This window comes from Priapulus caudatus, unplaced genomic scaffold (assembly GCF_000485595.1).
Source record: "Priapulus caudatus unplaced genomic scaffold, Priapulus_caudatus-5.0.1 Scaffold23, whole genome shotgun sequence".
Lineage (NCBI taxonomy): Eukaryota > Metazoa > Priapulida > Priapulimorpha > Priapulimorphida > Priapulidae > Priapulus > Priapulus caudatus.
In genome coordinates, this window is record NW_014577084.1 from 272,510 (window position 1) to 284,797 (window position 12,288).

General features: G+C 44.9%; 1 protein-coding gene across 1 annotated transcript in view; it reads left to right on the forward strand.

Moving 5' to 3' along the window:
- Positions 1-2,711, forward strand: part of LOC106813137 (activating signal cointegrator 1 complex subunit 3-like) — a 29,577-nt gene extending 26,866 nt beyond the window's left edge. Inside the window, exon 44 of the mRNA XM_014817200.1 lies at positions 1,577-2,711. Coding sequence (XP_014672686.1) covers positions 1,577-1,584 — 8 coding nt within the window. The 3' untranslated portion in view covers positions 1,585-2,711. The remainder of the gene's footprint in view (positions 1-1,576) is intronic.
- Positions 2,712-12,288: the final 9,577 nt, after the last annotated feature.

Here is a 12,288-nt window from a genome sequence, read left to right on the forward strand (position 1 = left end):
GAGGTTTTAATATAAGGAAATTTTGTAAGGCGGTACGTGTAAAATAATTGATTACCATGCGATTGTATGTTAAACCATTTATAAGGTTTTAGACATGGATTGTGCTTAATAGTGATAAAAGCACCCAAATTGGCGCACACGTGCTAGAGAGCTGCACAATAAAACAAAAGTAGACCCTAACGAGGATTGAATATGTATTATAGTTGTTTTATTCCTTTATCATTTCAACCGATTATCTATTGCCGTATGGCCAACTTTATAGCAAGTATTTTGTAGTGGCAGTGTATTCAGGTATTGCATCAGCTTACCAGTGTGTGAGACCAGTCTCAGCATCAAAGGTTGCGTGGGCAGATGGAGAGAAGGAACTAGGAAGTTTGAGGTGTCAGAGCGGTTCTGGTAAGAATTAATTAATAAATTAATGTGCATCAGTACATCCCTTTTCAATTTTAAAAATGTATTGAGGAGTCGTTTGCATTTGTTAATCTACTTGAATTGTGTATTTTGCTTTCTTGTAGTTTTTATCTTGACAATGCATTGTATTTTCTGCCATTTTTTACGATGCCTACTAGTACTGCCGTATCACATGCACGCGTTAAAGACAGGCTTGTAATTTTAGGTACAAGGCAGTGAATAAACCTTGGATAGAAGATACATGCAGATGCAGGAGTATGTTCTCAATGTCAATCTCAGCTCGCCTCAAACCAAACAAGGGCATACTGCCAACAATAATGTATTTGTAAAAACATTAATTAACTGTCAGCGCCACCCTAACATCTGAACCCCTGTAAACCATTCCTCTTCACTGGCAGCCGAGAGTCTGCTGTCTCAAGCCTCTACACTGCCTATTACATTTCACATGACTTTATATTCAAGGGGGAGGTGCGAGCGGCACACGCCACAGTTTCCAAAAGCCAAAGGATGAGGGCTGGGTCCTCATGCCTGCGGCTGGAGAATCGACTCACGCCGAAGGCTGCTCGCCGCGCTGAAACGCATCGGCTTCGTGCGTGGCGCCAGAGGGCTGCCACTTAGTGTTTCTACACGCCGAGAGAGAGGGCAGAGTCATCTATACGCTGGACGTTGTTCATGAGCGCGCGTACCTCGGCTCGGACCAGCCAGTACGACTCTGCCTAGACATACTGCCTCCAGCATTGAAGCACAGTTGAACAGTGAGCTGGCGGCCGGCTGGGATAGCAACATGCCTGCGTGAGGGGTGCCACGCCTCGACATACTGTCTCCCAGCGTCGAAGCCCTCAGGAACAGTGAGCTGTGCGGCGGTTGGGATAGCACATGCCTGCCGTGAGGGGTGCCCACGCCTCGACATACTGTCTCCCAGCGTACGCAAGCTCAGTTGAACAGTGAGGCTGGCGGCCGGCTGGGATAGCAACATTGCTGCGTGAGGGGGTGCCACGCCTCGGACAGACTGTTCCAGCGTCGAAGCCACAGTTGAACGAGTGAAGCTGCGGCCGGCGGGATAGCAAAACATCCTGGTGAGGGGTGCCACGCCTCGACATACTGTCCTCCCAGCGTCGAAAGCTCAGTTGACGCGTGAGGGGCGGCCGGCTGGATAGCAACATGCCTGCGTGAGGGGTGCCACGCCTCGACATACTGTCTCCCAGCGTCGAAGCTCAGTTGAACAGTGAGCTGGCGGCCGGCTGGGATAGCAACATGCCTGCGTGAGGGATTCCACATGAGATAAAACATGGTCAAGATGCTCTTGTATCTCGGATCATCAGCACCTGTGTACGCTGCTCCGCATGTGAGTTTGGCGAGTGAAATCCGCAGCAAGCGTAGGAATATGGAGCCCGGCATATCATTTGCATCATAGTGGTCAGATGCAACCCTATGTATTTTGTTAATAACGGCTATATGTCTGCATTGTGGTCATGATTAGACACATTTACGAAGGAGTTATGCGTTAATATTGATAAAAAAACGTATATATCTGTGTGGTTATTGTAATAGTTAGAGCCGCCAATCATTGAATTATTGCCAATATTAAAATGTTAATATTCTTTTTAGTTTAGAGTATGTATATGTTATGATATGCCACCAGGTGTATGCAGCCATGGTTATATGTGAGAATACTTTCATGATACTACAGTATTCCCTCGTCTATCGTGGGGGGGTTACATTCCTGGAAACAACCAGGATTGGTGAATGGTGAATACAACGTTTAATGGAAAGCGTGGCGTTATAGGGGGGACATGGTAATGGGTTGTGGCTGTTTATTACGCTTCTATACGTGTACGTTACACGCAATAGTATTAATTTTCACACGCGTGGGAAGTACGACGCAGATTCTTAGGTATATATATATATATATATAGTCAAGAGATGAATACGCTCCCTTTCTATTACTCTCGGAATTTCTTTGAAGCGGCAGGAGTCTGTGTGGCGCCCTGAAAATTTATCTAGCGTTCGCATGGCCACTGTATTTACTACTGGGTTTGCTTGCAACACAGCTGAACATAGCTTTAGAGTGCTCGCTGTGGTACCAGTGGTCACGGCTCAGGCCAGAGGTTTATGCAGCGAACATATATATATAGTACCTTCGAAATGTAAAAAAAAACTAGGATAAGATAACAGATCACCACTCTACTTCAAACAACTACCGCCACCAGTGTACGCACATATAAACTCATGGTTCGCACAGTCCTTGAAAAGTCCTTGAATTTGAGGGGAGTCCTTGAAAAGTACTTGAATTTAGTAAATGTGGATTTTGTGCTTGAAAAGTTCTTGAATTTCATGAAAGATGTCCTTGAATTTTTAGAAAAGAATCCTTGCCGTGTATAAGAAATTGTTGTACGCATCAATAATGTGCAAACCTGCAATAAAAATTGGCGTTAAATTGAGCTTAAAAAGCTATAGACACGATAGACAGTTAAATGATGATCACAAATTTCAGTAAGTCAGTAAATCAGTCAGTAAATCAAGGTATGTTGTAGAAGTGACAGGTGTTTAGAAGGTTGTATTAATTGTGATCGCAGGTAAACGTTTTAGAGGTGACAGTGAATTAAGATGCGGGTTATTATTAAATCTAAGTCCAGGTATGTTTTATTACTGTGTACGAATTCTGATTAATTGTCCTTCGATTTCCCGATAAAATATCGCTTGAAAAGTCTTAGAAAAGTCCTTGAAACATTTTTTCTTAGTTCTCCTGTATTGAACCATGATAAAACTTTTGATTTGCATTTGATGTATAGCTAATATCAGGAGAGTATAAAGAGATACTTCTATATCTACTATTATATGATCTATTATAGATCTACATATGATTATATAAGAATCTACTATATAGACTATTCTAGATCTTCTATTATCTACTCCTGCTAATATTAATATAATTTTTTTTCAAACATTGGATATAGTCCACTAAATAACGTCCGCTTCCCTCGCTATTGACGTATAGCTCCCGAAAGAAAAAAACAAGCGGATCGAGATGCATATATATATATATATATCAAGAGTGCATAATAAGAGTGCAAGAGTCTCTATTATGCACTCTTGATATATATATATATCAGACTGGGAAATTCTTCTCACTTAGATTGAAGGTGAACTTACATTTCAACCATGGCAATGACGATGCGATACGTGATAAGAACACGAATTCACACAACCTATTGGAGCGATTGCAGAAATGCTTTACACCAGTAATACAACCTAATGATTCCGCTCTTGGGAAACCCGTGATAGGAGGGGTATTACGTACGTAGTGTGGGGCATATTTTACTGTCCTTTTGCTTTTTTGAAAAATATACTCAGGTGCTGTTTTGCTATCTATGTGTGCCTGAGCGCTTATATATATTATGCACCCATGCGAACGTACGTGTAGGGCCTACCGGTGCAGATTTAGTGATTCCCATCTATATGTGATTTGTGTACCTTTGATGCTAACAGAAGAATATAATGTGATTGGTCATCGTTATTCTAAACTGAAAGACTTCCCGCTGCTTCAGCCTTACTGTGATTATATCAGAGCAGATTTAATATGCAATGCTGTGAATCTGTAAAGCAAATATTTTAAAAGTGCAAATAAATATTAATTTTGTACAAGTACATCTTTTGTCTATTGGAATTATCTCTACACGCATAAAAATTCGACTGTATTCACAGGGGCCAAATGAGATTTTTTACTCCTGATATATATATATATATATATATAACTTTGAAACAAAATATTCTTCCAAGTGTCCAATTGTAAAGAAAAAGGAAAGCCTCGGAATTGATACAGTAGACTGATCAACCCGGCGCATTGCAGTAGAAAACGTGTCTGTTACACGTATGCACATATTACACGTTACAGGAATGGTGTTCGTGACGTCAGTCGCCGTTGACACCCAGATAATATTCTTCGGCCGGTCTCATCCGCTCAACTGGACAGGGGCGGGCGCGCGTCACGTGTTGCATGGTAAATATCGCAATTCTAGCAACATTCACTTTTGGCTCGCAGCATTCCCCGCGCACGATTCTCCACGGGCGATTAGCACTTATTGCTATTGTACATATATAATGATTATATATAGGCAATGCGCCTACGTGACAGTCGGTCGCCGTTTGATCACCATTGATTAATTCTGCCTTCGACGATTCTCTTACAGCTCATAATTTGGAATCAGAGTGGGCCGCGTGGCAGCGGTGGCATTGGCTAAATTTGCGATCTATATAAAATTTACTTTCGCTTCGGCAGCATCGCCACCATTCGATTCCCCAGCATATACTATGTATCATAAGCAATGGCCGCTCACGGTCGTTTCGTTGCCCTGGCAGCCAGAAATAATTTTGCTCGGACCAGCTCTCTATAGCGCTCAAACTGGACAGGGGCGGACACCTCAAGGGCATCGTGTGCATTGTCAAATCCGATCTAACAAGTATTCACTTTGGCTGCGAGCATCCCGCCACGATTGCTCCACTTAATAACTAATGGCAGGCGCCGTACCATGTGGCTAGCTTTCTATTGGGGGGGGGGTGACGGGTGGGTTCGTTTTTTGCAATTGTTGGCATTTGCTCGCAGGGGCGGTGTAGCAGATTTGTAGCGCGGGGGGGGGGGGGGGTCTAACCGTAGACCCAAAGTTGCGAGCAGTACCTGTCGCTAGGAGGGGGTCTGTCCGCCCAAAAAATAATTTTATAAAATTAGACGGCCCGGCCTCAGATGGCGTTTTTGCGCGAGGCAAGGGGGGGTCCGGACTTCGCCTGGAACCGGCCCCTCTGTATGTCACGCCGCCTGCTCGTGCGTACCCGAAAGCGACCAAAGGGCGAGGAGCCAAGCGAACCTGAGCGAGGATGGGTGTGGGAGGGGGGTGTTTCACTGTTCACCCTCCCGCCCGATGGAGAATTTTGGGGCAATTATTTACTAAAATCTGAGGCGAGCTGCTGAGTGAAATTTCTTGGAAAATTTAAAAAAAAAAATTTTTTGCTTGGGGGGTCTCGGGGGGGTTTCGTTCGAACCACCCGAAACGCCCCCTCTGGCTACGGCTCTGCTAATGTTAGCATATGGAATGTGGCTTCGTCAACGTCGGTCGCCGTTGACCGGAGCCAAGATAATTCTCATTGGCGGGGGCGCAAATCGATTTCATCCAATACTAACTATTATCCTAGTGTTGTAGCGCGTCGAAAGAGAGAGTAGAGTGTGTGTGATTGAGAGAGAGATGTAGAGAGATGAGATCGAGAAGAGAGAGAGAGAGAAAGAGAGAGAGAGGAGAGAGAGAGAGAGACAGAGATGAGACAGGAGAGAGACAGAGAGAGTGTGTGAGAGAGAGAGAGAGATTGCGAGAGTAGTAGAGAGATGAGAGAAAGAGAGAGAGAGAGAGAGAGATCAGAGAGGGACAGAGAGAGAGCTAGAGAGAGACAGAGAGAACAAGAGAGAGAGCAGAAAAGAGACAGAGAGAGACAGAGAGAGATCAGAGTAGATGAGACAGGAGAGATGACATTGATGAGAGACATGAGAGAGACAGGAGAGAGAGATCAGAGAGAGAGACTAGAGAGAGAGACTAGAGAAGAGAGCAGAGAGAGAGAAGAGCAGAGAGGACAGAGAGAGACACAGGAGAGACAGATGAGAGATCAGAAGAGGACAGAGAGAGACAGAGATGAGACAGATGAGAGACATGAGAGAGACATGAGAGAGAGACTCAGAGAGAGACAAGAGAGAGACTATGAGAGAGACAGAGTATGAGAGAGAGATGATGAGAATGAGAGAATGAGAGATGAGAGAGAAGAGAGAGAGAGAGAGAAGAGTAGAGATGAGAGAGAGAGAGAGAGAGAGAGAGAGAGAGAGAGAGATGAGGAGATGAGAGAGAGAGAGAGAGATATGAGAGAGAGAGAGAAGATGAGGAGAGATGAGGGAGAGAGAGAGAGAGAGAGAGAGAGAGAGAAGAGAAGAGAGAGAGCCGAGAGAGAGAGAGAGAGAGAGAGATGAGTAGAGAGATGTAGAGAGAGAGAGAGAGAGTATGAGAGAGTTAGAGAGAGAAGAGAGAGAGAGAGAGATTGAGAGAGATGAGAGAATGAGAGAGAGAGAGAGATGAGAAGAGAGAGAGAGAGATGAGAGAAGATGAGATATAGAGAGAGAGAGAGAGAGAGAGAGAGAAGAGAGAGAGAGAGAGAGAGAGAGAGAGAGAGAGAGAGAGAGAGAGAGAGAGAGAGAGGAGAGAAAGAGAGAGAGAAGAGAGAGAGAGACGAGAGAGAGAGAGAGAGAGAGAGAGAGAGAGAGAGAGAGAGGAGAGAGAGACGAGAGAGAGAAGATGAGAGAGAAGAGAGAGAGAGAGAGAGAGAGACGAGAGAGAGAGAGAGAGTAGAGAGAAGAGAAGAGAGAGAGAGAGAGAGAGTAGAGAGAGACGAAGAGAGAAGAGAGAGAGAGAGAGAGAGAGAGAGAGAGAGAGAGAGATGAGAAGAGAGAGAAGAGAGAGAGAGAATTCTAATTATTTATCTAATGGTATATACTAAAGCAGGTAGAAGTAGAATTCGTGAGCTATCGTCGATTTCCAATCCTGGTAGGGCGAGAATCAACAACAATTCTACAAAGGGACTACTGCCAAGACGTCGCATGTTTTAGGCATGTTATCGCCTGCTCGTCGGTACAAACGAGGTTGAGAGACACAACACCCGAGCAGATCGTGAAACAACATACAGCGCACTCGAAAGCTATGTCAGGGAACGTCGGGAAAGCTAAATAAGTGACAATTAAAAAAAGAAATGCTATAAAAGGATCCTGGGTGTTGAGGGAGGGAGACCAGGAGGACAGGGGTGGGGGTGGGAGGGAGGGAAGAAGGTGGAGGAGAGAGGGAGCCGAGGCGGAAGGAAGGCGGGACAGCAAGAACAACCTCTCAGTGTGGGCCCCGCGTAAAAGTAATCCTATCTGCAAAATTCACTATGCTAATTAAGTATCCTACTTAATGCGCTCCGTGGCGTACGTCCACTCGTTGAACCCGCAACCAAGAAATCTGTTCTTGGGTCAATCTCACTACTCTCAAAACTGAACAGGGCGGGCCGCAGCACGTGTGCTCTGGTAAAACCCATCTTAAACAAATTAATTTGCTCGCCTGCATCCCGCAGCATCCCCGCCACGATTTCTCACGACGCTATGCTAGTTGGCATGCAGCATATAGCAATTGGCGGCTATCGTCGTTCGTTCGCCCTTTAGTGCAGGCATGCGGCAATTACGTGGAGAATATGAGGCATTAAGAATGCATAAACATACATTGTGCTAGCATGGTAGTAGGCCTAAAATGCATTTGCGTGTTTTATTTACTATCATTTTATTATTGAAAATATTGAAACGTTGCGCAATTGCTGTGTCGAGAGGTGCCGGTATACTGCATGAGAGTTAATATGCAAAAATCAACATTTCGCGCAGTTTTGGTTCTCACTATTTTCAACGAGGGCAAAACTTTTTAAGCTAACTAATTACATAAAGTACTTATCAGGTTTTAATATTTTATAGCAAACAACCAACTAAGACTTGTGGTTACTTGTGAGTTTGAACAGCACTGATCTCATAATAATAAATCTGGATCAGAGCATTGGCAACTATGCGCGCGCTTAACATTGACAGTGACGCCAGAGCGGCCATCTTCCAACCACGTCTGTAAAGGCTGAATCTGTCGGTCTGTGCCCGACAAGCAACATTCAAACGAAAAATAAGAACCAAAACCGACTTATTCCTAGCTATTCAAGATTAGCATGAAAAAAAACTTTGATCCATACTTAAGAGATTTAATATAAATATGGATATGTATATAAACGATACAGTATGGAGCTAAGGAACGAGATAATACACGAAAATATTTTTTTAGCGTGGACGTTCTCAACGAGACAGCGTGCTAGCTAGTCGGAGCCTATCAAGCCAATTATAATAAATTCTTATGTTCCGATTCGGTATGAAAACAAACGGCAAGATGATGAAAACATGATGAAAATGATGAAACATGAAAGATTATATATATATATATATATATATATATTTATTTATAAGGCATATAGGTGTAGCATTTAGCATACATAGGCCTACATATAATACTAATTACTATATACAATTAATATATAGCATATTATTATTAATATTATTGCCAACCAGGCTGTGTGAATAACGTCAATATACTACTAGTACTACGGTACTAGTACTTAGGCTATTCTATATATATATATGAATCGATAGATGAAAGATTAGATGATGTTGATAAAAACGTTTATCTGGACGCAAGAAATTATTCGGTCGCAAAGGTAAATATGAGCATATGTCTAGCATAGCATTAATATAGCCTACAATATTAGCAATAATATAGCATATATAATGATATAGGGCAATAATATAGCATATATAATGATATACGAGCATATAGCATATAAACCCAGACACGCACAAGCAGCACCAGGCCAATATTGGCCCAATATCGGTTAATCTTGGACCAATAATATTGGCCTGAACATCTTGGCCAATATCGGCCTGACCCCACGGCTTGGCACTTTGGCCTGACATCGGGTTAACTGGCTGCAGGTTTGGCAGAATAATGGCATGGGGCTTAAAATGATGTACACTTTTAACTTGAATATCAGTGTGTGGGCTGGGCATTTTTTGAATGAAAAAGATTCGTACTATAATTATTCTGGTTTTCACCAATAAAAATTTATTAAATGTCGAAATGCATATTCTAAACATTTGAGGGCATAACATTGCTCGTCCGCGACGCGCCAACAAGACGTCGGGCCTGCGATGGCACGCGGTTACCGTCGCCCGCGGGACTGTCTGTAGCAGGGTGAAGCCATGTTGGAGCCGTCTTGGCTCCACTTCTCCTCTGGAGCGTGCCATGTTGCCAATGTGTAGCACGGCCAGCACTGCGCAAACACGCGGCGACTGCGGGTAGGCGTCGCCACCGGAGCCTGGCCGCTTTCCACTCGGCAGCACGCAAGCGTCAGGCGGGCCAGGAACACACGCGACGCACTGCGTAGGGTGTCTCGCGAGCACATGCGCCGGACTCGAGAGCGACTCGAGCACAACCACGGCGAGCGGAAGACAGACCCAGCATCCGCGCAGCGATCGGCCACGAGCGGTGTTGCAGCGTACGGCGCCATGCAGACGCGCAGACGAACATGCCGTGTGTCGCAGCCAACGTTGTCGGGCGGAGACCGGAAAGGCGGCCGGAGCTTGCCGACGATGCACGATGACGGCAGTTTTATCCTGCTCACTCACATCAAGACTCGTCAGGGACGATGCTGCTGCTGCGCCTCTCCCGACTACTGTCTTCCACACGCTGGGCGGCCGTTCTTCGCGCACAAAACGCCGGACGCATTTGCGGCAGAACTGCTTCATCAGCGTGAATCGGCGTGGTTCCGGGCAGCTTCGAGGGTTTGAACTCTTCTTAGACGCGCGTCGCGCTGGTCGGCACCGTCACTCTCTTGAGGATTTCGAGGAGACAGCGCTCGTCGACCTTCGCGGTCATTTCGCTGACATGTCCACGCAGGGATCTCCCGCTTGTCCTAACTTCGCGTCTCATCGCCGCGCCTCAAGCGCGGCGAGCTGTCGCCGGAGACGGCGTTGGCTGCGCAGGGCCTCTGCATGATCTCTGTGGCGCAGCCCAATGCGACTTGCCTGCACGTACGTTGGAAAGTGTCCGATCACCGACCGTCAAAGTGCACGCGAGACCGCTGAAATTTAAAATTAACCAGACTCGCGAAATGTCCCGTGGACAGGTCGCCGAATTTGTGAAATACATGTATGTGAAAAATATGGGGCGTATACAGTATATATCCCCCTTGTGTGATCTCCGTTAATTGGAATGCCTCAAATACATCCTCGGTCAGTTAACCACGGTCTAAGATTCGATCAACCACTGGATGTGACGGCTTGGATTGAACCGTCATGTGGTTGTGTGGTATGAAAGAAGGAAGAGCATAGAATCGACAACGAGATAATTACTTTATGGCATTCGCCAATCCAAATCAGACGCGTTAATCAAAGAAGATAACATCACACTAAATACACTTACATAGGTGGCGCGGATCGCTCCTTCATAATATAGGTGGATCTACATGACACAATAGAAGCGTGACCGCAGTAAGGGCGCGGCTTAAAAGGAACGGCCGAACGAGATGAGTCGCGATGAAACCCAAAAGCAAAAATGGCGGCGAAGTCGTGATGGAAATCCATCGAAATCTAACTAACGTCGTTGATTAAAATCCGCAATACCTTAGCTAAAGTCGGCTGATGTCCGTGGCAAGCTTAAATCCATTTGAAATCTCGTTAAGAACTGTGATTGAGTGGCGTAGAGCATGGTTGCTAACGCCCCGAGATGTGGGAATGCTCCGTGGTGCCAGCGGAAACGAATTCATCAAGTAGGCCTGGGTTGAGCCCTCAGCCATCTACTGCCGTCCGGTGGACGGTCGACGACGGGAGAGCCAGTTAGTACAGTTGAGTATCACAACACGGCACACACCAAAATTACAATGTGGTGTAACGCTAAATTTGGTTTAGCACATTTAATTTTAGGAAAGCATGGCATGACAACAATACAACTTTTTACAAGTAGCGCTAGCTCCAAGAAACGTCTTGCTTAGGGTTAGAAGATAGACAATGCGGTCGCACAGCCTTGTCGGGCTTAGAGGCATGTACCATAGGCGATCTAGTGGTCAGGCCTACGCTAACACGACACAACATACCTAGATACAATAATGTAACCCAAACCCAAGAGGATACCCTATCCTCTTGGGTTTGGGTTACATTATTGTATCTAACAACATACCCAGCACGGCGCAGGGGCTATGTCCGCGAGTGACACGCTATATTAATTATATATAGTAATTAGTATTATATGTAGGCCTATGTATGCTAAATGCTACACCTATATGCCTTAAATAAAATAAATACTATAATATATATATATATAGTAATATAGATGCTTTCAATGTTTCAATCCATTTTCATCATGTTCATCATCTTGGTTTGGTTTCGATAGCGAATGGTAACAAGAATTATTATAAATTGCGTTGAATAGGCTTCCGGCTACCTACACGTGTCTCGTGAGACGTCAACGGTAAAAATTATTTTTTCGTGTATTTTCTGCGTTCCTTTAGCACTCCATACATGTATCATATAGTACATATCCCATATTTATATAGATCTCTTAAGATCTGGATCAACAGTTTTTTGTTCAATGCTTAATTTTGAATAATAGAATAAAGTCGCCCCCCCCCCGCGCCCTTTCTTTTTATTTCATATTGAAATGTGTGGGGGCAGCAGCCGCGGCAAGATCAGGCTTTAGCAGAGGTGGATTGCGAAGAGATGGCGCTCTGGCGTCACTGTCATAGGCCATGCCCTATCCAGATTATGATTATAGAGAGTCAGTGGTTTGACATTGTTTTTGATGAGTTAACCGATCGTGACCTGGCATTCTTGGATCATCCGGTTTAAGCGATTTGGATCACATTGCGAAAGGCTTGGAATTTAATTCTTTACATGTAAGACATTTATTACTCTCTTTATGATGATGAAACTAGTCATTACACACGCATATGTACATTATGTTATATTAAGCGGGATAGTAGCTTTCAAAGATTTAGCGGGATCAGGGAGAACGAGAATAGTGTGAGGCGGGTGTACTGGCGAAGATGTATTTAGTTACTTTACGTAGCATGTGTGGGCGTGCGTGAGTGTGAATGGTGTTGTGGCGCAGCGAGTGCGCGTGCGCGTGCGTGAGTGTGTGTGCGTGTTGCGTGTCGGCGTGCGCGGCGGCGTGTGGTTGTGTGTGTGAGAGAGTGGTAGTGTGATGTTGGCCGAAAATATAGAAGCGTTTGTGACTT